General features: G+C 38.7%; 1 protein-coding gene across 9 annotated transcripts in view; it reads left to right on the plus strand.

Moving 5' to 3' along the window:
• The window catches only part of BRD9 (bromodomain containing 9), a 53952-nt gene that overhangs the window by 7761 nt on the left and 20084 nt on the right, over nt 1–26107 (plus strand). Inside the window, exons 4-15 of one of the 9 annotated variants that reach the window (XM_027868980.1) lie at nt 3383–3443; nt 4850–4994; nt 7078–7188; nt 7911–8086; nt 10420–10557; nt 11248–11380; nt 12067–12142; nt 13535–13630; nt 16593–16725; nt 17598–17709; nt 25052–25090; nt 25484–25552. In XM_027868980.1, coding sequence (XP_027724781.1) covers nt 3383–3443; nt 4850–4994; nt 7078–7188; nt 7911–8086; nt 10420–10557; nt 11248–11380; nt 12067–12142; nt 13535–13630; nt 16593–16725; nt 17598–17709; nt 25052–25090; nt 25484–25552 — 1289 coding nt within the window. The remainder of the gene's footprint in view (nt 1–3382; nt 3444–4849; nt 4995–7077; nt 7189–7910; nt 8087–10419; nt 10558–11247; nt 11381–12066; nt 12143–13534; nt 13631–16592; nt 16726–17597; nt 17710–25051; nt 25091–25483; nt 25553–26107) is intronic. The other 8 variants (XM_027868981.1, XM_027868982.1, XM_027868983.1 and 5 more) reach the window with 8 other exon arrangements.

A 26107-nucleotide genomic window follows, 5' to 3' on the forward strand; every position in this document is an offset into this window, starting at 1 on the left:
TGTGTGTGTATATGTATATCCACACACATATATGCACATATATACATATATAATATACATACACACATATATACATATATAATATACATACACACACACAAAGTTATGTACAGAATATGTTAAGAGTTAACCAAAAGTGTCCTGTGAGGTCTGAAGGGACAGATGGCCATGAGCTGTGGAGGGTGATGAGGTTTCTTGGAGGAGCTAACCTTTGAGATATACTTTAACAAGTGAGCAATTTCCCCCTCAGATTATCTTAGACTTATTATCTGTGACATGTTATTTCTCATAGCCCCCATATACCATAAGGACTTTGAAGTTAGGGACGATTTTTTATTTTGTCTTTGTATCCTCAGCACCTCACACAGTGTTTTACACATAGTAGGCATTTAATCATTGTTGAAAAATTGGAAAGGAGTATATTCCACACACAGAGGACAACTGCAGAAAGGTACAGAGCCTTGAAGTTGCAAACCATGCTGGGGGTGAGGGGAGGGATGTTTAGTTTGTTGTTTTGAGTGTGTGGAAGGATGTAATCTGGCATCACATTGGAAAGTTAGAGCAGTAAGAGGTATAAGAACTTGAATGATAAGAGAAGATGTTCAGATTTTACTAAAGAAGAAAGAGGGAACCACTGAAGAATTTTGGAAGGGTCATTGACATGGCCACATCCATATGAAACATTATTCTAGCAGGAGTGTGAAAGATGAGCCTAGAAGTGGAAAATAGTGGAAGTAGGAAAAAACCTGTCAAGGACTATTTCAGAATTTCAGATAGTTTTTAATAAGGGCTTGGCCTGGGATTAGGGTAGCAACAATAGGAGTAGAGATTTGGGAAGATATAATTAGTCCATGTCCCTGCCAGTGTGAATTGGAAGGAAAGGAGAGATGAGAGAAATATTGAAGAGGTAGCCCCATTAGGACTCGGTAACTAATTGGATATGAGTATGAGAAAGGAAAAAGTCAAAGATTTAATTCACCAAACATTTGTTAAGCGCATACTATATTTGAGGTGCTGAAAATACAAAGACAGAAAAATTGTTCCTTCCTTTAAGGAGTGTTTTACTAGGAGGATACAACATGGACACAGGTAAGTAAATACAAAGTACTACAGGGCTCTCTCAGGAAAAGCGTTGGGTAGGATGTGACACCTGAGTCATGGTTAAAAGAAGCTAGGGATTCTAAGGTGGAGCTGGGGCTAGGAATGCCTTCTTGAAATGAGAGACCACTTATACAGCAACATGGAATGTCATACATAGGGAATGCCGGGTTCCACTTTGAAATGGCGATTTATGAAAGGAAATAATGTGATGAAATAAGTCTATAAATGTAGGTGAGAGCCATATTGTAAAGGGTTTATCCTAAAGGCAGAGGAGTCATTGAAGATTTTTGGTAGAGAAGCAAAATAGTCAGATCTGTTTTAAAAATACAGTTTGGCAGCTGTGTCTCTATGCATGGATTGAGAAGGGAGGGGTGTGGTCAGGGGAGAGACTGGAAACAAGATGTTCAATTTGGAAGCAGTTACAATAGCCCAGACAAAAAGTGATGGGGGCTTGCGCTAAGGCTTAAAGGCTGTTAGTAAAGAGTAGGGGACAGATGCAAGAGATACTAGAAAGGAAGAATCAAGGAGGGGTTCAGTTTTTGAACCTTGGTTACAATAAGAATGATGCTGACTTTAGGAATGATGCAGAAATTGGGAAGCTTGGAAGAGGGATGGATGAGAAGAACTCCATCTTTTTAAATTGAAACTAGGTCTCCGTATTTTGTTCAGGCTGGAAGTACAGTGGCCACTCATGGACCTGATCACACTATTGATCAATGTGGAAACTTTAGCCTATGCCATTTCCAAACTGGGCCAGTTTACCTTTTGTTAGGTAATCCCCTTGCTTGGTGTGGGGATCACCATATTGATATCAGGTTTAATGTAGACACCTGTTTGGACACCCCTACTGAAGCTCAAAATTTCCAAGCTTAAGCAGTCCACCAGCCTCAGGTCTCCAGGTGCAGGGATTGTAGTGATGCTGTAATCAGGGTCTTGAGTTGGGGTACTAGGGAGACCGTAGCCAGCGTTATAGAAGGTGGCAAAGGAAATCATTTTTTTCATGAGAAGACAAGTTTAAAATCAGGACCAGCAGATTGAAAGGGATGTACATTTTTTTTCCAGTAGATAAATGACCTGTGTTCATACTGAGGTTAAGTCCCTCATTTGGTACAGGAATGTGAGGGGTACATTGAGAGACAAAGGGAGTTTGTAGATCAGGGATTCCAAAGGGCATATTGGAAGGGGTAGTCCAAGGAAGATCGGTATCTGCCTAGACTGGCAGCAGTTTCAAATGTTAAGGAGGTCCAAACAAAAGATTGTAGAATAAGATTCTGATTGGAATGTTACTTGATGGTCATTTGCTCATCCCATCTTCCATGTAGTGCCTGTTTACTTGGTTATGGCAGTAGAAGGCTATAGGTTATGATAGATGAAGATGATCAGAGGCCTCTGAGCTGCGGTTCTGGATTGCAAACTTAACTGTTGACCATTGCATTAGTACTTTAGACTCTAAAACCAAACTTGACTTTTTTGCCCCCTTAATGTGTCTTAATTCCCTGTTGGAGGATTCCTTGGCAATGGTGGTACCAGCCTTAAATTTTAACTTCCTTATTCCCTATTCTTCCCCCTCCTCTCCCCCCCACCCCCACCCCCTGCAGTCAGTTTGTCAAGTTCTGTCAGTCCTACATCTCTGTCCATTTCCTTTTTATTCCCTCCTGCTTGGACTATAAACAGAATCTCCTAATTCAGTACTCCATTTATTGAACACTATGATATACTACAAGACAGACTACTAACTCCTTTGACTAGCTTTCCAAACCTTCCACAATCAAACATTAATCAACCTGTGCAGCTTAATATTTCTTACTACTTTCTTTAACACACACACACACACACACACACACACACACCCCAACAACAGCAACAACAACCACCCAGCCAAACTCTCATATAGCTTTTTATCAGTATGAGAATTCTACTACATTTAAAGTTTTCATAAATCAAGTTTTCTTAGAGTAGGTACTATACAGTGATTAAACTTTTCTAATGCTAGTAGCTTGAATTTTTTTTTAACATGATAAAGGGAAAAAATTATTTGAGTCTTATAGATTTGGGTTGTAATTTGGTAGGGGATTTATGTCAAAAAACATTGCAAAGGATGCTACTGTACATTATTAATCATGTTAATGCTCTTTTAATTAGTCTTTAAAATTCATTAGAGCTATGATTTCCTTTAAAATCAAGTGCCTTTATGTTCACAGATTGGGAGTCTATTAGGAAGTGACACCAGAGTTGTCTGGACTGACTGCATTTGTTAACTCTGCTTTTTTTCCATTGGCAGCTGAAAATGAGAGCACCCCTATCCAGCAATTGCTCGAGCATTTTCTTCGCCAGCTACAGAGGTAAATCCTGGGTTTGTAGAAATAGTCAATATTCAAAGGCTTACAGGATCTCATGCCCTCCCAGTGTTGTCTCCCACTTTTGCATTTTGATACACAGATCATTTCAAACCAACTTTCCCATGATTTTTGGGGGTCACTTTTGCTATCATTTTGGTTACTTCAGTAACTAAACTCCTTGACTAGGGATCCACATAAAGTCTACTTTTACTGAATTTTGTTTTCGTAAGATCCCATTCTACTTTACGCTGAAGTGAAAGGATAATCTTAAGCTCACTTTCGTTTTCTAATTTAAATCAGAGTTTTTCCACATGTAGTATTGCAGTTTCAGATTTTTTCCCCTATTTTAATGAGAACTTTCTAGACAAACATTGGACTTTTTGGGCACAATCAAGCATGTAAATAAGTGTGAAATGAGGAAAATAAATGTTTTCTAGCTTGGAATTGAGATCCTAAGGAAGTACCTGCATGCCCAAGGCTGTGTTACTTACTAACTTGGAAACTAAGCCCTTAGTCCTCCCTCACTTGAGAAGGTAGGGGAAAAGTACATTCTAGGGAAGGACAGATAGAAGAGGGAAGGACTGCTTAGTCAGAACCAGGTACCTTTTACTTTTCTTCTTCACCCTAAGTCACACAGAGACATGGATAAGCCAGAGGCCTTAGTAAAATTGAGTTTCAAGAGTGTGTGCAGCTTCTACTTGGGCATCTTTCATTTATGTCCAATCCTTGTCAAGACTTCCTGGTTATCTTACATATACCGAGAGTGAGTGAACATTTAGGCATTGTTTTTTAGAGGCTGCCATGGAGATTGGTTGGAAAATTATTTTCAGCCAACAAGCATTAAGTGCCAGCTATATTCTAGTAAGCCATTCAGTAAACATTTATTAAGTGCCTCCTATGTGCCAGGCACTGTGCTAAGTTCTGGGGCTACAAATACAAATGAAAACAAAGACAGTCCATGCTCTGTAATCGAGGAAAACAATACACAAAAAAAGAAGATGTAAATCCCCCCGCTCCCCTAACCTCCCCAGAGCTTGATGGAACATTTTGAAGACATCCAAAAGCAGTGTGGCTGGTGGGATATAAGAGAGGAAATGTGCTAGGCACTTTGTTAAGTCCTGGGGACACAAAAATGGAAGTAAAGTGTCTCTTGCCCTCAAGGAATGTAAAGTCTAACATTTCAAGAATAAAAAGTAGTTCAAATTTTATACTGATTGGAGCATTCACAGTATCCTTCCCATAGAAGATATGAGTTTTGGTTCTTTCTCTTTCTTAAAATCTAAGTATGTGAGACTTCAATTTTGGCCAGTTATGCCTAATACAGGCCTATATTTTAAAGTATTTTGCATAATTTACAAACAGGGATTGGGATTCCCTGGTAAAATTACAGATGTGTTCTTCATTTTTAGGAAAGATCCTCATGGGTTTTTTGCTTTTCCTGTCACGGATGCAATTGCTCCTGGATACTCCATGATAATAAAGCATCCCATGGACTTTGGTACAATGAAAGACAAAATTGTAGCTAACGAGTACAAATCAGTCACAGAGTTTAAGGTAAATTATTTTGGCAACTGAATGTGTTATTCTACAGCAATGTCCTTTTTAATCTTTTTCTGGTTAAGAAACTTGAATCATTCCATCAAGTTTACCAGTTGAGAGAATTCATTATTTCACTTTGTGCTGAAGCAGACTATTTCCTGACTACTACTAAACTTTCCAGTCTCTACTCAGGTTGGAAGTTGATCTTTATAACAAGCTTTTTATGTTTGTTACCATTTTGATTGTCCAGCAGCCCAAGTGGGTAGGTAGTACAACTATTAACGTGCCCATTTTATGTGTGGTGTCAAGTAGCGTGGTGCATTTCATCTCTGGATTTCTGACTCGTCTTCCCACTCTTGGACTTCTTGCATCAAGTGTTGGTGAGGGGGAAATGTCCCAGCTGAAATGTTGACCAACTCTTTTGTGAGTGTTGTGTGCTGAAAAAAATGTTGCTTTCAGAGAAGTAGCAAGACTGGTTCAAGGTGATGGTTGTGCAACAGGCCGTCTGGGATAAAGCATAGAACACCACACTTGGAGGCAAGAGGCCCAGATTAGAATCCTGGCTTGGTGATCTTGGCCAAGTCACTCATCTCCCCTTCAGCTTCCCCACCTGTAAGCTAGTGTAGTCATAGTTACACTGCCTATCATCAATATTTGTGGAGGCTCACATGAAGATGTAAGTGAGAGCTGTCATTGTCTGGGCCCTCACAAGAATTAACATTGTAGGAATAAAGTTTTTCTTAGTTTAGCTTGTACAGCATAACTGGATGCATCTTTTCTGTTGAGTTTTTAGTATAGGTTGACAATTAGAAATTGCTTTTTTAGCTGTAATTTTCTTTATTTTTAGACAGATTCACAAAGCATACTGCATTGGTAGTGTTTTGAAAGCCTCTAATCCATTTTGAAGGTTACAGTTAACTTATGTCCCATTTGGTCACTAAACTTGGAGCCTCTGGTCTGCCACCGCCTTATTATTGATTAACTATTTCATTTTTTATGTGACTTAATTTTTGAAAATTTTATCAAATCTAATCTAATTGTATCTTTTAGGTAAGATGCATATTTACTTTTTTTTTTTTAATGAAAGACTGGAATGATTGTAAGCTCATGTTGGAGTTGGGACTAGAATTCAGATCTTCTGACTCCTTTCTCTGTCCTCTTTATACGAGGTATGCTAGGAATAGGGACATGATGTAACATTTGGGTTCTGCCAAGAGTCAGTCAGAATTAATTCTGTGCTGCTCAATGAGAGCCAACATGGTAGATAGAAGACTGGCCTTGAAGTCAGGAAGATCTGGGTTCAGGTTCTTTGTCTGACATGTTCTAGCTGTATGGCCAAAGGCAAGTCACTTAACATTTAGTGTCTCAAACAACTGTAAGAACTGGTGAGTTATTGCTCTGTATCATTATAGGAAATTTCCACATCAGGAATTCCCCACCTCTCAAAAAACATGATATAGTAATATTACACAGTTTGCTGATTGATATTACTTAGAGTGTATCTGGACAAGATTGTCTGAATCCAATGGAATCGTGGAATCTTAAACAGTCAGAAGTGACCTTCATCTAATCTAACCTGTCAAAAAGTCCTCCGCTCAATTACCAGTGATAAGGAACCCATCACCTCATTGGGCAGAACCTCTAAATGTTTTATTTTAAATGTTTTATTTTTTTCTCTTTGAAGATTCTTTTCTTAATAAGAAAGTAATTTTAGTATTTCCAGTTTTTATACTTAGCAGCTATTTGTCGGACTTTGCTTTGCTGAAAATTAAGGATTGTTTAAAAGGGAATTGCCATTTTTCATTACAGAATTTGTTTGTTCTATCCAGAAAAGAGTTAGGCACTGGGGAAAGCTAGCTATTTTTACTGTTGCATTTCTCTTAAAAATACTTTAGGAAAATGCCTCTGAAAACAGCTTCTTTAGCAGATAGCTCAAATGTTGTCTTGAGAGCCAACCATTATCCTTGCAGTCCATTTCAACCTCTTTTTTTTTTTTTTTTTGCCTCCCTCCCTTCACAGGGAGGTATCTGGAATTGTGGTTAGTTGCTATTTTGTGGCATTTTAAACTCGAAATCTTTCTGTGTTTTGTATTTTTCAGGCAGATTTCAAACTGATGTGTGATAATGCAATGACTTACAACAGGCCAGACACTGTGTACTACAAGTTAGCCAAGAAGATACTCCACACAGGCTTTAAGATGATGAGCAAAGTAAGGAACCTACTAAAAACAAAGAGCCAGAAAAAGCAGGCTCTTTTAAAGTTTATACGTAGAAGGAAAAATCCTCAATCATAGTGGTTAACATTATTCCATCCATCTGTCACCTCTGATTATAATACCAGTGATCGCATTTGCAGTGTAGAATTAGCCTCATGGGTGTCACTGCCAGGCCCCTTTCCTCCAAACACTTGTTTTTTTCTCTTTCTACACTAGCTTAAGACCAAGCTGGGGTATTTTATTGGGGGATGAAATTTACAGTTGATGAATTCAAGCATGGAAGTAAATCTTGTTGGATTTCAGTCACCTCCTCTGGGCCTTTAACTTAATGGGCCTGCCAAAATACCCAGCAGGCCCCAGGCTCCTTTGACATTCTTGGAGCTCTAAATCCACTGTACCAGCCTGCAGTGTAAACCACGTTGCATGCAAACGACATCATTTACTTGCGACTGATTAACGTGTCAGGTAAGATGAGGTATCTGTGTGTGTTCTTTTGTATGTTCTGATTTTATTTCTTTGGAAGCAGTTTAACTAGCCAGTCTGCTAAACAGTTTGGTGCCATGCTACCATGACCCAATCATGCTGCATCGCCACGGAACATTAACCATTAGGCATGAAGTAAGGGCCATGGCCATTCCCATCCCATCCCATTATCATAGCGCCTTGGCTATGCGGGAAAGGTAAAGTCCCTGCCGCTCTGTCCTTTCTGATTCTAGGAACGGCTGTTAGCTTTGAAGCGCAGCATGTCGTTTATGCAGGACATGGATTTTTCTCAGCAGGCAGCTCTTTTGGGCAATGAAGACACAGCTGTTGAGGAACCTGTCCCTGAAGTTGTTCCTGTCCAAGTAGAAACAACCAAGAAATCCAAAAAGCCAAGTAAAGAAGTTATTAGGTAAAGGTTTTAATGAAAATGTATGCAACTGCTTGCTGAAGTTTGGTGCTCACAAGTGAAATAACATGCCAGTCTTTGTGGTATGAGTAAGGTAGTGGAAGCAGAGTTTTTGCTGCAGTAACATTTTCCAAGGAAGTTATGTGTAGGATTCACTTAAGGTTTTATGGAGAGGAGCACTGTGCTGAGAATTCTAAGACCTTAGTTCTAGGCTTGACTTGATTTGCAATTCATACGGTGTCTTTGGCTAAGTCATTACACCTTCATCTTTTAAGTGAGATGTTAATGTTGACTTCTTGGCCACCTCAGGTAGTTGATACTCAAGTGGTTATTTGCCAGGTAACTTGAACTCCTCTGAAGAAATGCATATCAACATATGACATTATTATTTGTTATATAGGTTAAATTCCATTATAAGCAAGATTTCTAGATAACAAAAAATTTTCAGCTACCTGCTGATTATCCATTTTGAGTGCACTTAATACAACCAAATACTGGCACAACAAAAAATTTTGAAAATTCCCTTCAAGGTTGTCTTAATTTAATCTGTATTAGAAATGGTGTTATTGCGCTGTAACCCTAGTACTAATAAATCTGATTGCTTCACTGTTCTGTATTCTTCCTCAGGAACTCTTCTTGGAAAGACAGCAGATTAAATCATTTATTAACATAATACATAAAGTCTGATCTGGAATAAACATCTTTGCACATGCTTGGCTAGCTGTTATCATTCCCCAACACATATGCCAGATGGTGCCCTGCAGGGCTCTTCCTCTGGCATGTTGGTTAGAACCAACTCTGTTGACCACTGCCTGCTATTACTGTCACCTGGGGGCTCCCACAGGTTCCCTGGCCAGGGCACAGGGTGTGGTCATCAGGCAGGATTCTGAGCCGCTGCCAATCCTCCTGCCCTGCTCCACCTTCGTGTGCCACAGGCATAGTGTGTGTTCCCTGGCAGCCCCAGCGTCAGCTCTCAGTCTGTCAGCACAGCTGCCTGTTTTGGGAGCTTCCACTTCTCCCCTTTTCCCCAGCAGGCCTAGGGGCTTTTGACTCCAGCTTCTCCCGGCTCCTTTTCCTGCCTGCCTGTCTTCTCCAGCCTGGTTAGCACTTTTTGTTTGCTTTCTCTTGTCTTTTCACTACCCAAGTCCACATGGGCATTCAGCTAGTTGGCCACATGGTGGTTAATGGAGGAGAAGTGGTCAGGAGAGCGGTGACCTCTCCCTACCGTTTCCATGAGCTTTTCTTTTAGCAGCATAAAGCAACCCGGCCTCCACAGATGTCAGCACTAATGGTGGTAGCAATTTAATCAACTCTTTTCCTTCTGTTTTTATGCAGAAGAATTGCTTGAGTTCAACTATGCAGGATAAGAAATTGAAAAGCATTTAGAATAAAGTAATCTATCAAAGAGTGGGAAAGTTTCTGAACTCTTAAGTCTCTTCTCTATGACAGGCTCCCTGCTCTCTGCCTCACTTCCTTCATATCCAGTATCTCTTGGGAACGAGAGAGGCAAAAAACTGGGAGATTGTCCACCGTACCGGAGTGGGTTAACACACTGCCCCCCACCGCCTCCCTAGTTTGTATTTATCATTTCCACTAATATTCCTTACAGCAGTGGGGATAATTGAGAGTTGACTGTTTCTTGGTACCAACACTGCCTACAAAATGTCCCTTCTGTGGTTCCACACTGGTCTGAGTGTGTTCCAAAGGGTAAGAGGAAGGCTTATTATAGCAAAGGTCTCCAAATTGGATTCCTTAATTCTTGGAGAGTAACAACTTAAATGATAATTTCAGACTCCTGACTTGAGTACACACCCATTAGCATTTTTAATTACTTTTTAGTCCAGTTAGGAGTATTTTAGGTAAAATAGCATGTATCGTAGCCATTTCTTTATACCTGTCTATACCTTAAAATCTGTCATCTTGTTTATCTAGGTCACTTGTGCATTAAACCATTTGTTAACCTCATAAAATATGTTGTATATCCTCTGACAATATCAGCTGCCAGTGTTTATAATGCTCTTCTCTTTCTGCCTAATGGTGGCTTGAAAGGCATAAGGGGAACAGCACAGGAAATAACTTTCATCTTTAACTAACTAGTTGCATTATTTTATGTGAGCTTGCAATGCTAGATTAGGGGAGAAGACATTTGAGGGCTGCCATTCTAGTTACCTTGTATTAATGGTGTGGGTATATAGGTGTTCTTATTGATAAATGCATTTAGATATGTTTGTACATATATGCACCCATATAAAATGCAATTGTCCTTATACACTCAATCTCATGTTTTTCTGCCTCCATAATAATCTTTTTGTCATACTTCTCTCATATAATCATAGAGCTGAAAGGGACCTTGAGAGACCATCTAGCCCAGCCCCATTCCTCCAGGCAGGACTGTATTCAAACCATCCCAGAAAGATACCTGCCCACCATTTTGTTAAAAATCTCCAGAGAAGGAGACTCCACAGCCTCCCTTGGTAATGCATTCCAATGTCTCACAACTCTTATAGTCAAGAAGTTCTTCCTACTATGTAACCTAAGTTCCTCCTGCTGCAATTTAAGGCCATTCCACCTGGTTTTTTTTCCCCTCAGTGGAAGCAGAGACAAGCTGCTCACCACCGCTCAAACAGTGACCCATCATCTACTTGAAGACTGTTAGACAGTCCCCTGTGAGCCTTCAACAGTAGCCTTTCTTCTGAGGGGCTTTTGCTTAAATTGTTAATTCATGTTTGTCACTTCTCTGCATTAGTGCTTTCAATGGCTCTAAAATGTTTGTGGCTTTTTATCACCCGATGTGTGTTTGTTATGCTCTCGTGTGTATTTGATTGAGGTGTTGTATTTAGGAAACCTCAGTTATTTCTCACTTTTATATCAGCATTTTGCTTTGTTTTTGTTATGAAACTTCAAAGAATGGATGAAAAGTAATTAAGTTTTGAAAATGTAATTTGGAACATTCCTAGTAAATGTACTTCATGTTTCCAACTTAAAGTTTATATCAGAACCTATTTTTAGCCAGAGTGTATTGGGGGGTAGGGGGATGGGGGGTGAGGGGAGGAGGGCGGAACTATTTTGTATCATAATGCTTGTCAGCAGGGTGCCGTGGTATGAGGCGTGATGGTTGTGTATTGTCCTAAAGGTTACTTCATGGGGCTTTCTCTGTATTTTAGCTGCATATTTGAGCCAGAAGGAAATGCCTGCAGCCTGACAGACAGCACAGCAGAAGAACACGTGTTAGCGTTGGTGGAACATGCTGCGGATGAAGCCCGGGACAGGATTAACAGATACCTCCCAAATAGCAAGGTGGCACACCCTGTCATTTTGGATTTTTTACTGTCTAAGCGGACCTGAATTGATTCTACATTTAGAAGCAGTATGTTATGGATGGATTAATTCAGGATTCAGTGAAAAGGAAGTGCTGGATTCCTCAGAAATTGAGACTCTGACTGTTGGATGTTTGCATTATTTAGGTAGTTAATGGGTCTTCAGTGTTCTGGCTTTTGTTCATCCTTGAGAGCTGGTTTGAAATTTTGCCTTCTCTGATTACTGCCTAAGAGGGTGTTTGCTTTTAGTAAAGATGAAAATTCATATTATCCTGTAAAAAGAATTGATTTCATTCTGGTCTTGTAGCTCTCTATCGGCAGCCTTGTTCTCATTGGCACCAGGGCATCATGAAATACATTGTTTGTATATACATGAAATTTGGAGCTTCTATTCTTAGGCCCCCTGGTTACATGAGTAAGAAGATATTCATTAATTTTTTTTTTCAGATCAGGAAATACTTGTCTTTCTGGTGTCTTAATTGGAATTTTTAGTTTATAAATGTTATAAATGAAATTATCTGACTCTTACAGTTCACATAAAGTGAGTTGGTGTTTTATCTCACCTACCTTTATTTTCTTTCTTAATGTCCTTAGCACTTAGCACAGTGCCTGGCACATAATAGTGCTTGTTGATTGGTTAATTGTTCAATCTGCACCTCTTTACAGATGGGCTACCTAAAAAAGAATGGAGATGGGGCTTTACTGTACAGTGTGGTCAATCTGTCGGATCCTGAGGCAGAAGGTAAATGTTTTATTTCTTCAGGACTAAATTTCATCAAATATGTGTGCAGGCTGTTTTCTCTCTCCATGTATAGTCGGCATTTTAACTGAATAGTGAGCATTCAGTCTTGATTTGTCTGTCCTACATTTTTGTTTCTAGTTTTTGGATCTGAACTTTTATTTCATTAGTACAGCAACTCTCCAATGCAATTGCTCTCTCTACCAGTGAATTTCACAATTTCTTAGTGTAAGAAATTACTCAGTGCTGGGGGCACTGAGAGATTCTGTGATTTGCTCAGAGTCACACAGCCAGCGTGTGTCAGAGGCAAGATGTGATTCCAGGGCTTCCTGACTCTGGCCAACTCTTCCATCCAGAATGCTATGCTAACGCTTATCAATACATAGGCAAATTTGTAGCAAAGACAGCCATATTCTGCTTAGGTCATGTAGAAGGAATAATATAGTGAGAAGATCATAGATTCAGTGGTGGGATAGACCAAAAAAGTCATCGATCTCTAACCCCCATAGTTTCCATATGAGGAAATCGGCTCAGAATGGTTAAATGACCTGCTGGAGTTCTCACAGGCTATAAAAGCAGAGGAAAGGTTTGACTCTCCCAGAGAGCTTTGCCTGCTAGAGAGAGGCTTGAGGAAGAGAAGCTTACAAATAGAAATGAGAGGAATGAAACCTTAGTCAGAATGCTCACTCCAGCCATTGCTGGGTCCTTTTGCAACGTACATAATTCTGTGTGATTGCTTAGCCAAGTAGAAGAAGCCATCTTTAGGGAAGGGTTAGAAACTCATGGAAGCTTACAGAACTTGGCACATCTGGTAAGGTTAAAAATTAGTTAAACCACAAAAGAATAGAAGGCACATTGTGCAAAAGACTAAAGGTTTAAGAAGGTTGTTGGTATATAGAGAAACATAAAGCGAGGTAGAAGATAGAACAAAGAAATTAGAATCTTTCAATTTAGAGGCTTAAGAAGGGACTGTGACTAATGACATGTATACACATGGTCAACGTTGGCTTGTTCATCAAAACCTGGATATTAGACATTAGATTCCTCTTGGGGAACTTTGGAGAGCTTCACTTGATCTGTAAAAGAAAGTGCTTTTGAAGTAGATGGCAAACATCAGCATTCTTATCTCAGACTGCTTGCCTGCTGAATGCTGAACATATTCGGTAGTATATATTTAATTAGGATTAAAGTATTCCTTAGTATATTTCTTTTTAGATGGTTATGATTTTTAGTTATTATAAGATCTTTCAGCCACATAACACTGCAGTAAATGAAAAAAAATGTTTGGGTATGCTGCTTATCCTGAATATGCACGATCCCAATTTATCTTTAACAATACAAAATTTATGAAACCTGTTAGCTAAATTAGAACCACTTTTTGTCAAAACATTGTAGATGAAGAGACTCACCCGGTGGACTTGAGTTCCCTCTCAAGCAAATTGCTCCCTGGTTTTACTACTTTAGGATTCAAAGATGAAAGAAGAAACAAAGGTAAATATGTAATTAAATGTCAGGGCAAATTTAAACAATTTATGAATTTTCCCCCCAACTCTGCTTTTTTTCTTCTTTCCTCTCAAGTGGTTCATTTGTCATTGCATCTAAGTTTGGATTTTAAAATTAGTAGGAGAAATGAGTTAAAGATGATAATTATGGCATTAGAGGTAAGTGAATCATTTTTATAACATGCAAAGTCAAGGTTACCTATATTTGGGGTAAGTTGATCATTTGCAGCTTACTGTTATTATATGTTTATCTATTTTTCTCTGTCTTGTGCCTTCCTTCTTTCTTGAGTTTGAGGAAAAAAGTCAAAGGGTTTTGTGTTTTTTTTCTCTATGTCATCATTTCCCTCTGACTGGTTACTGTTGTCTGTAGCAGTGGTCCTGATCCTTGGAAATCATGGCTGTGTCTAATAACTTTTGTAGCATTTTCAGTATAATGAGTTTGTGGTAGTGTTTATTCATTTGGGAATGTTCACTGTGCCAGGGTGTTTTAGGGTGGAAGATAGATTTGTGTCATGAGGTTAAGAACACATGCAGCCATTCAATTTTCAAAATTGGTTTTAAAAACATCTTTTTGCCTACTTTTTTCATCCAGTTGAGTTCATGGCAATAGCATATTTAAAATATGTTTTCTTGTGTGTTTGGGGGGGGTTGGTTTTTATTTTTTATTTTGGAGATTGGATTGAAACAAGGACACAGGTTTTTAAAAGGTATGATGTTCTTTGGAGGTTTTGCTACTAGAAAGAAAATGTTGAGGGAGGGGAGATCTGGGGGAGTCTCCCTTTTCAGGATTTTTTGTTTTTCTTTGCTTTTGGTCCAACCTGCTACAATTACATCGATGTAGGGTCCTCTTGGTTGGGAAACTCACAACACTAATGGAGATCAGCAGCTGTTCTACAACCAGTCAGGAGGACTTGAGTTCAAATCTGGCCTCAGTCACTTGAAATTTAGTAGCTGTGTGACCTTGGGCAAGTCACTTAACCCCAATTGCCTCACCAAAAAGGAAAAAAATGCAAATAAATGAAAAATAAAAAAATCCAGGCTCTCTCTGACGTGAGAACACATGGCAGATTTAGAGTTTAAAGGGACCTTAGAAGACATTTAATCCAGTCTCCTCATTTTAAAGTTGAGCAAACTGAAGCTCAGAGAGAAATGATTTGCCAAAGGTCACAAAGGTAATAAATAGAAGAGACCTAAGATTGTCTGTTTATTAGGAGGTTCAGTATCTCATCTGAATAGTTCATCTGTGACATTTTAAAGTGATAGTACCGACATCTTAGGGTACAGAAAGTACAATCCTGTTGTTTCTCACATCTCTTCTTTCTTTTTCCACTCCATTCTCATTGTCATCACCCTATTACAGGTCTTTATTATCTCAGCATCTGGGCTATCATAATAGTTTCTTAAAAAGTCTCCCCACATCTAATTTCTCCCCACAGCCATCATCTTGTACTGTACATCTCCACAAGGTTTACCTTAAAACATAGCTCTGGTCATATCACTCACCACGGAGAACCCTCAGTAACTTCCTGTTGCCTGTCAGATTAAGTCCAGATTCCCTGATCTGGTACTGTTGACCTGGCTCCCTTGTTCTAACTGTTCCAGCTTTTTTCTCCTCCTCTCCCCTTGCATGTTCCGCATGCTTCTGCTTAACTGGACGGTTTTCATTCCCAAAACACATCTTGTGCTCTCTCATCTTTATATATTGATTCAAGTTCTTTTTGTCCCAGATTCCCTCCCCTATTTCTGCCTGTTGAAATTCACCTATAATTCAAGGTTCACCTTAACCATATGTTATAGTGGAAAGGGCTCTGGGCTTGGGGTCAGAACTGAGTTCCATTTCTGGTTCCAAAATTTTTATCTTGTATCTTTTAATCAGCTCATTTAACTTCTCAGTTTTCTTGTCTGTAAAATGAGTATATTGTAGGGAAAACACTGTGTGTTATGTAAATGTGAGCCCTCCCCATATGCTGTACCAGTTGTGATTCCTCTCTTCTTTGAACTCTAGAACTGTTCTTGTACTTATGAGACCTAGAATCAGAAGGAACGTTAGAGCTCATACAGTTCACCCAGTCTTTTCTATAATGCTTTAAAGTTATCGAAGCTATACATAATCTCATTTGACCCTCACAATAGCCATCTGAGATAGGTCATAGAAGTGATATTATCTGCATTTTTCAGATGAAACTGAAACTCACACTGATAAAGTGATTTACCCAAGGTCATACAGTAACTGGGCCAGGACTTAAAAACAGGTCCTCTGACTCCATGGCACTTTCCTCTTTATTTGGACAAATAGATCATCTATTCTAAATCATGGTCTGTTTTAAGATTTAGCATTTGTCTTATCTCTCTGTACTACATTGTGAGCTCTTTGAGGATTTGGGAAATACTTCTTATTCATTTTTTTTGTCTTCAATCTCTGAGCAAATAAATGAGAGTAAATTCTGTTTGAATGAAAGGATGGCTGTGGTTTTACAGTTTTCTTTGAAATTCTAATTAGTCCAAATGACCTAAATATTGGTTCTTTGTAAACGTACAAGTTTTTGCAGAAAAACTTTGGGAATTATTTATAGTAAGAATTTAAAATAGATAGCCTATCTGAGGTTAACTGCCTGGGTCAAAAGCTCTACAACTTGTTAAAATAAAAATAAATTTTAAAAAAAGTTCTATAGCTTGCCGGGGAAGGAATGTTCTCTGATGGAGGGACAGAAGCCCCATATTTTTCTTCTCCTGCCCTGCTGTACAAGTGTGACCATAAAAAATAATAAAACTCTCCATTTTAAGGGCCAATCTATCTCATTACTTTGAGGTCACACCTAGTAATTTGAATGTAACTTTGAACCCAGGAAATAGAAGAGAGTAAGAAATTATGTAAAAATATTTGATTAATCAGAAAGAAGGGGAAAAAAAACCTAATATTGCATCTTTTGTTTTTCCTGACCCCCTTTTAGTCACATTTCTTACAAGTTCAGGTACAGCACTTTCAATGCAAAATAATTCAGTATTCAGTGACCTGAAATCAGATGAAATGGAACTGTTATATTCAGCCTACGGAGATGAAACTGGTATACAGTGTGCCTTAAGGTGAGCATTTGGCTGGTGCTGCAGGGTCACTAAATATCTAGAGATGGTCTGGTTTACTTTCCTTTAATGAAGGAGAAACAATTTGCCTCCAGTTGGCTTGTTAGATAGAATGCAGCCATGGTAACTGGCAGTAATTTCTATAGCTTGATGCCCTATCACACAGAAGAGTTTTTATATTTGATCCTGGGAAGGGGTTAGGGAGAGAGAGGGACAGGGTAACTTAATCAGGCTCTACTTAAGCACCCTTGTTCTGACGATGTAGAATATGGATTGAAAAAGTGAGAAATGTGAGTCCAGCATGCTAATTTGGAAGCTAGTGCAGTGGTCCAGGGAAAACATAAGAAGAACCTGAACCAGAGTAGTGATTATGTGAGTAGAGAGAAGAGATTGTTTCAAAAGATAGAGAGGTAAGAAATGACAAGATTTAGCCGTGGTTTGACTGTGTGGGGTGAGTGAGAGTGAGGCTTCGAAGATGACTGAAGTTGTGGTGCCCCCAGCAGAGATAAGGATGTGTTGAAGGAGGAGGGGAGGGGTAGGAAAGGTTTGGGAGGAGAAAGATAATGAGTTCTGTTTTGGACATGTTGAAGTTTGAGGTGCCTGTGAGAGACATCCAGTTTGAAATGTCCAATTAGTAGTTGGTAATGTGAAATTGGAGCTCAGGACATCTAATAAGTAGAAGAAGTAACCCGTTTCTCTTCTACCACTCACAAATACATTTGAAAGCATAATGAAAAGAAATCATGAGCTTAGAAAAGACATTACCTAAACACTAAATTTGTACCCAAGAGTGAAGAAATATAAATAAAAAGAGGCTTAAAAACAAAAGGTTATACAATTGCTACCCAAACATGCTCAACCTTTATTCTTTGTAGCCTACAGGAATTTGTGAAGGACTCTGGGAGTTACAGTAAGAAAATAGTAGATGACCTACTAGATCAGATCACAGGTGGTGATCATTCCAAAATCATTTACCAACTGAAGCAGGTAAGTCCCAGTTTTCTTACAGATATATGAGTGTGCTTACTCTTTGGCTGCAGATACTGACTTCTCTCTTCTTTAGGGTTTCTATTTTTCCAAGTATAGAACTAGTTGTTAAAAGAAAAGCATATTAACCAGCGTTTATGCTGGCTATTATTTTTCTAAGATTATTGAATTAGCATTTACATCGTTTGACTGATTACAGCTTTGCTTTATATCCGTTCCAATTGGGTCTCTTTTTAGAAAATTGTAATTGAGTGATGGAAATGGTTTGGAGTTTTTTTGTTTTTTGTTTGTTTGTTTTTTTTATCTAAGATAAAGTAAATAGAGTCTTTAGTCAGTGAGTCTTTTATAACTATGTATGCTTTTAATACCAAAAGAAACAGGTATTCGAGGGATTTTATCAGAGACTTTAGATGAAGCCATAGATTATGTAGTCTTCATATTATAGATGAAACAGAAACCAAAGAGATATTGATAACGTTGGATAACAGTGTAAGCATCCTAAAAAATGCTGACAGGTAGAAAGGATGAGTGAAATTTACCAAAATGGAATTTAACTGGGATAAATGTCAAGTTCTACACTTAAATTCAATAGATCAGCTGTACAAGTATAGGTTGGGATAGGAATGGCTAGATGACAGCTTATATGAAATTGATCCAGGGAGTTTAGTGAATTGCAAATTCATTACCAGTTAACAGCATGAGATAAAAACCTTAAAACTAGTGATTCTTAACTTTTTTCGTCATGGGACCCTTTGGCAGTTTTGTAAAGTGTGGGGACCCCTTCTCAATGTTTTTAAATGCATAAAATAAAATATAATAGATTTCAAAGTTATACTGAAATGGAGTTATCACAGAAGGTCAGAGGATCATGAATTTCAAGCTAAGAGATCCTAAGCCAGGTTCACGGATCCCAAGGCAAGAACCCCTGCTCAAAATCTAATTTAATCTTGGGAACCTTATAGAACTTTATTGTGTAAAGTGTAAGAAATGATCATTCTACTATCCCTGATCAGACCACATTTAGAACATTGTGTTTAGTTCTAGGTGCCACAAATTAGAAAGTATGTTGACAAACTGAAATGTGTCTAGAGTAGTGTAACTAGGTTAGTGAGAAGACCATAAACTATAGTGTGTGAAGATTCATTGAAGGAATTAGGCATATTTCCCTGGAGAAGAAAAGACTGGGGAAGGATATAATAATTGTCTTTTTAAGCATTTGAAACACTATCAGCAGCAAGACAGAACTTTCAGAGAAGTAGTTTTGGTTTTGATAGAAGGGAAAATTGTTAACAATAAGAGCTGCACAATAATGATTTAACTTTGCGGAAAAGATGAGCTCTGCATACTGGAGCTTTTAAGTAGAAGCTGAGTTTAATTAGAGAAGTTGTAGAGGGGATACCTGTTCAAGTCTAGCCCAACATCTTCATTTTATAGAGGAGGACATGGGCTAAAATGTTAAGTGACTTCCTGCATCCTAAATAGAGCACTTTATAGGCTACATCATGTGTCTCTTCCAATTCTAATACTTTGTGAGTCTGTACAAACAATGAAATGATTACATAATTCATTTTTTAGCTATTGAAACATTTTTAGTCACAGTTAAATTACTGGGCCTATGCCAATTTTTTCATAGGAAATGGAACCTTTATCCTTTTTAAAATTATACTTTTGTGTTGTATGATATTTGTGATGTTATTCATAAAACTTTAATGGCTCCATAGTCTTATTCATCATTGTAGGTCCCCCCATCACCAATACAGATCACTACCATTCTCATCTTTCTTTATATTCTCCACAAAGAACCAACCACTGAAAGCCTCTCTCTGATTCTTTTAATACTTCAGGGATATTTGTGTAGAGCAGGCCTGCACAACATACAACCTATGGGCCATTTGTGACCCACCAAAGCGTCCCATGGGCGGTATGGTATGCAGGCCTAGTTTAGATTCTGTTTTTTCATGGGCCGTAAGTGGCCCGTGGCCAAATGTGCAGGCCTGGTGTAGAGTATGAACTGTCTTTTATCCTATAGTCTCCCACTATAACTGGAGGCAGCTGGTGGCATGATGAATGGCGTACTGGGCTTGGAGTTAGGAAGACCTGCATTCAAATCTGGCTTCAGACACTGTTAGCTGTGTCACCCTGGGCAAGTCACTTAATCTCTATTTGCCTCAATTTCTTTAGCCGTAAAATGGGGATAATAATAGCACCTCCCTCAAACGGTTGTTGTGAGAATCAAATGAGGTGATATTTGTAAAAGGGTTAAAGCACAGTGCCTGGCACAGTATAGGTGCTACATACATGTTTATTTACTCCCCACTTCCCTCCTTTCCTAGTCACATGTGTTGTTGATATCTCTTGCTTGCACTCTCAAATTCAACTTGTCATTGCCAGTATACTGCAGTATACTTATACATATATCCATCTTTCTGTACTTTTTGAGTTGCCTGCAATTTTTATTCTTTTAATTTTATTCTTTTATTAAATTTGTGATTTTTTGTTGTTGTTGTTGTTGCATGATGTATAACCACATACTAGATGTGGTCTGCTATAGAAAATCACTTACAGGAGGTGGAATCAAGATGGTAGAATGAGAGTTAGCCTTTTTGCCCAGCTCACCTAACACACCCCTGTATAAAAAACTAGTCAACCTGCCAGACTAAATTCTGATCATAAAAACTAAGAAGCCAAAATGAGTCATTTTTCTAGTCCAGGACAGCTTAGGAAGATAGAGAAGTGTGAGGGTACTGGAGCAGGGCTGGCTGGGAACACAGCAGCAGCAATGGTAAGCATTCTAATATCCAGAGATGGGTAAGGAAGCCAAGATTGAACACCAGGGCTATAAGCACCAAGGCAGAAGGAGATCCCTGGGGACTCCTGACACAGAGCTAGGAACAGGAATAGGGGCCAGCTGGCAGCTCTTGTCACTCATTACCCAGTTTTAGGTCATAGTTCCAGGGCAGAGACGAATGGTCACAAGCAGCAGAGGTCCCAGCTGTGTCTAGAGTGAGGAACAAGTTCCAGAAAACTTAGCTGTCTGGTTCTAAACCTAAGAGCAGAGGGGAGTACTCCATTCTAACCATTAGCCCTGCAAAGGAATAACCAGGATAGGAAACAAAGACCAATGTCTTTCATTGTCAATCACTCTGAACCTTCAGAACTTCTCAGGAAACTAATAGTGACTGAATTCAGCAGCACTCTACTGAAACTCAACCATACTCAATCCAACAGACCCAAACCTGGGTCAGGAACTTAACGGAGATTATACCAGGAAGGCGGTGCACAAACCCTCCAGATCACACCACCTTGCCAGAAACTTGCAGTCCCCCAGACTAAACTGTGAAAACAGCAGGAGGACATAAAAAGACAGAAGCTCAGGCCATTCATGCCCCCCAGAAGTGAGCAGAGACAAATTCCAATATAAAGTCCGAAGTCAAGAAGTAGACTGAAAGAATGGGCAAACTTAGAAAGAACCCAAATATAAAGAGCTGGTCAAGTGACAAGGAAGTGCTAGACCATGTACACAGAAGACATTGATTTTAAAACATCTACAAGTCAAGCATCAAAGACAAATGCAAAGTAGATGTAAGTCCAACAAGAAATCTCAGAAGATTTCAAGAAAGAATTTTTTTAAAGATTTTAAAGATTTTAAAGAAAAATGATTTTAAGCTGTGGAGCCAAAATGGTGGTATATAGGCAGCAAACACTTCTAACGTTTCATTGATTTTAAAACATCTACAAGTCAAGCATCAAAGACAAATGTAGAGTAGATATAAGTCCAACAAGAAATCTCAGAAGATTTCAAGAAAGAATTTTTTTTAAAAGATTTTAAAGATTTAAAGATTTTGAAGAAAAATGATTTTAAGCTGTGGAGCCAAAATGGTGGTATATAGGCAGCAAACACTTCTAACGTTTCTCTCCAAACAACTTTAAAATAATGAGCAGCAGAGCCAGCAAAAGGTCAGGATGAGACATTTTTCTAGCCCAAGACGACTTAGGAGGTCGGTAGGAAAGGTCTGTGATACCTGGGTGGAACCACCCCAGAGCGCATGCAATGGTCACGCCAGCAATGGACCTTGGAGGTAGCTGTGACAGCAGCATTGGAAGCTCTTAACCCAGGGGATTGTACACCTGGATGCGGGACTTGGCATTGTTTGGCAACTCTGTTGCCCCTATGCATTTCTGAGTCACAGTTCCAAAGTGGAATATTATAACTAAAGTCCAGAGATCCCAGGTCAAAGAGAAAATATTACAAATAGCCATAAAGAAACAATTCAGATATCTTGGAACCACAGTTAGGATCATACAAAATTTGGCAGCTTCCACCTTAAAGGAGCAGAGGACTTGGAATATGATATTCTAGAAGTCAAAGGAGTTAGGGTTACCACCAAGAATAACCTACCCAGCAAAACCGAGTATCGTCCTTCAAGGGAAAAAAAATGGATAATGAAATAGAATAATTTTCAAGCATTCCTAATGAAGAGACTAGAGCTGAATAGAAAATTTGGTATTCAGACTTAAGACTCAAGAGAAGCATTAAAAGGAACACATTAGAAAGAAATCATAACGGTCTCAATAAGGTTAAACTGTTTGCATTCTTGTATGGGGAAATGATACGTGTAACTCTGTAAGAACTTTATTTAATCATTATTAGAGTTAGGAGCCTACATAGACAAAGTACATGGCTGTGAGTTGTTTATGTTGGGATGATCTGGGAAAAAAAAGGGTTGAAAAGAGGGGAATGCACAGGGAGAAAGGGAAAGTAGAGGAAGAATAGGGAAAATTGTCTCGTAAAAGAGGCAAGCAAGGAAGAACTTTTACAGTGAAAGGGGAAATGGGAGTGGCAGGCACTATTTGAACCTCACTCTCATCTGAATGGGTTCAAAGAAGGAGGAGCATACACCCACTCACACACACTTGGGTATAAAATCTAACTTACCTAACAGGGAAGTAGGAGGAAAAAGGTATTGCTCGATCCAAAGGTATGAACAGTTTTGTAGCCCTTTGGGCTTGGTTCCAAATTGCTCTCCGGAATGGTTGGATCAGTTCTTAGCTCCACCAATCACTAAACATTTATTAATTGCTTACTATATGCTAGGCACTGTGTTAGGCGATACAAATAAGAAAAAGAAAGACAGACCCTTAGACCCTCCCTTCAAAGAGCTTGTAATCTAATGAGAGAAGACAAGTCACACAGTAAAGCTGAAAAGTGGGGGATGAGGGGTGTCATGTCCCATGGCGTTGAAACCAAGCAGCGCTGCTGATGAAAAATAGAGGAGAAAATGCAGAACTGATGAACATAGAGTGCAGATTGAAACTTTTTTTCTTTTTCCTGATTTAGGAGGTGGAGGGAAGGGAACATAGCTAAGGTTGCAATTTGTTTTGCATGACTATACATATGTATTTGAGAGATTTTGCAAAGATAAAATTGACAGGCCTTTGCAACATATTGGATATTGGAGTTGGGGGCGGCGGGGAGAAAGTGTAAGGAATCCAGGATTATTCCTAGGTTGTGAGCCTGAGGGACTGGAAGAATAGTGGTGCCTTCTAGAGTAACAGGGAGGGAGGGTTTAGGGAGAATGATAGTGAGTTCTGTTGTGGATCTGCTTAATTTAAGGTGTCTAATGGACACCCAGTTGAGATGTCTGAAAGGCAGTTGGAGATGGAAATTGGAAATCAACAGAGAATTTTGGGCAGGATAAGTAAATTTGAGAATTGTCAATATAGGGATAGTAATTAAATCCATGAGAGCTAATGAGATCACCAGTGAAGTAGTATAGAATGAGGACCCAGGACAGAACCCTGAGGAGCACCTATGGTTACAGGGCATGATCCAGCAAAGGGGACAGAGAAGGAGCAGTTGGATAGGTAGGAGGAGAACGAAGAGAGAGTGGTGTCTTGAAAACCTAGAGACAAGAGAGTGTCAAGGAGGAGAGAGTGATCAGTGTCAAAGACTGCAGAGAGGTCAAGGAGAATGAAGGTTAAGAAAAGGTCATGGGATTTGGCAACCAAGAGATCATTAGAAACTGTGGAGAGAGCAGTTTGGTAGAATGATCAAGTGAGAAGCTGGATTGTAAAGGGTTAAGAAAAGAGTGAGCCTTTTCTGCACTTACCTAGGTTAATCCCTGGATGGAAAACAGTGTCTCACTATACATATTAATAAAGAAATTAGAAAATTAAAATGCATTCCTTCAGTAGACAATTTTTAATCATGTGCAGCAGTATTATCAAGGAAATGTCATAGGAAATTCATAATATATTTTAAAGAAAATGATAGATAAAATGTATTTCTAAGAGTATATAAATGTATTGCTGACAGTGCTGGTTGACCTCTGTTCAGTACCTAACTCTTATCAGTAGTGCTTAAATTTCCATGTCCTTCAGAAACACTTCATTGTTAGTAGTGACTACTTAATGGGAGCTTTTCACACAACCATATTCTCTAAGCATCTTGCAGCTATTTATGATCCTCTAGTGGTTTAAGATTTTTTTGAATTCCTGATTTAGAGTTCCAGACTGCCCTAAGAACCTGGCCAGAGAGCTACAGAGTCCGGTGCATATTCTAATTAATTTTGACCACTTCAAGTTACAAAAATAATATTGGGTACTCCCCTTCCTTTTTCTTGTAATATATCTATCTTCACCTTTGTAAATGGGATTTAAGGGTGCTTCCCTGATTATGGCCTGCAGTATTTAGGGAGTTTCTAATACACATAATGACTTGAGGACTGGAACATAAAATAATTGGATCCTCTTTTCTCTACTTTGATGTTTGTGTAATTACTAGTAGAAATAATAGAAGGAAGTTCATTTTAAGATCTGATATAACAGTTTTGCAGTGTAGTAGAAAGAACACAGCATTTGGAGTCAGGATATCTTTGTTTCCATCACTCCTCTGACGCTAATTGTATGAGCACAGTCAAATCACTTAACCTCTTAGCCTCAGTTTCCACATCTATAAAATGTGAATGATATTCTAGTACTGATTGTGGATCAAATAAGATAATGTATGCGAAGCACTTTATAAAATGATAGGAGGTAAACAAAACCAGGATGAAGAATCGTAATATTTAAACTTTGAAAGGCACCTAACCCCCATTTGGGCTTGGAACCCACAGTTTAAGAAGCACAGAAGGGGTTGCAAGTGGAAAAAGTTTAAGAAGCCCTGATTTAGAGCATCTCTGAGAAGTGGTCATCCAGCAGTGAATTCAGTACCCCCCAAAGCTATCCTTAGTTGGACAGCTCTGAGAAAAGTAGTAGACTTTGTATCTTGAACAAAATGTTCAGTCATTTTCATGGAGCAACTGTATTGCTAAATAAGTTTCTTGACATTTTTGTCTTCCAGAGGAGGAATATTCCAATGAAGCCACCAGATGAAATTAAGGTATGACATAATAAAGGAAGTGAATGGCTCATCTATCAGGTTGCAGTTGGAAGAGTTAATATCAACCTAGGGATGAGATTTATTTTTAAATGTTTTAATATGTATTATTTTACCTAGAAATGAATTAAAAATTTGATAGGTCAAATTGGATGACGTTCCATCTGCCAAAATGTTGTTTTGCCCTGTGCCCTTCAGTGTAGGAACATGTAAAATGCAAACGCCCATTTTTGAAATCCAGAATTTGCATTATCAAAGTAAAAGTCCTTGAGTAACTGTAGCAGAGGCTGGATGTGTACCTAGAACAAAACAAAGAGAGTCCAATAATCTATATGAGATGGGGGAAGAGGGCTTGGAATCAAATGCTAACAGCTAGTATCGGCTTTGATGCTGTAGGTCTTACCAGTTATAAAGGATGAGCACAAATTGCGCCCTACCTGTCCAGATTCCTCCAAACAAATGATGGTAAGAGCACATGTGTTCTGTGGTTCTTGTGGTTTTTTTTTTAAGCCAACAAGACAGTGGCTGATGGTTGCTATCCATCTGTTACAGATAAACCGTTGTTTCATGACCATTTTCATTCCCTAATGCCATTTGGTCACTATAACTTTTAAGCCATTTTGGTCATTCATTCATGTATCATACAGTGTTTTTATTGGTTACTTCCCTAGTGTTGATATGTTTCTCTCTCTTTTTACACACACATATGCGTATATTTACATACACATATATACATATATGTATCTTTGAGTGAAGGTGTTATTCTCTTCAAGTTATACTAGAGCTTGAATTTTAAAAATTTTGACTTTGGGCTTTAAATGTAGTTAAGGCATCTCTGAGCCTGGTTTTATTGCATTTCTTCAAGTAAAATCCATCATTTTTCTCCCTCATTCTGCTATTAAAATGAAGTTCTGTTTGTCCAGAATGCTTGAGGAGTGGTATGTTCTGATTTAATCGAATATTATGGTTAATTGAAAATGATCATTTTTACTGGACACTGGTGTCTTGTCCTTTTTACCA

Source organism: Vombatus ursinus, unplaced genomic scaffold (genome assembly GCF_900497805.2).
Source record: "Vombatus ursinus unplaced genomic scaffold, bare-nosed wombat genome assembly UNPS02014791.1, whole genome shotgun sequence".
NCBI classification, from domain to species: domain Eukaryota; kingdom Metazoa; phylum Chordata; class Mammalia; order Diprotodontia; family Vombatidae; genus Vombatus; species Vombatus ursinus.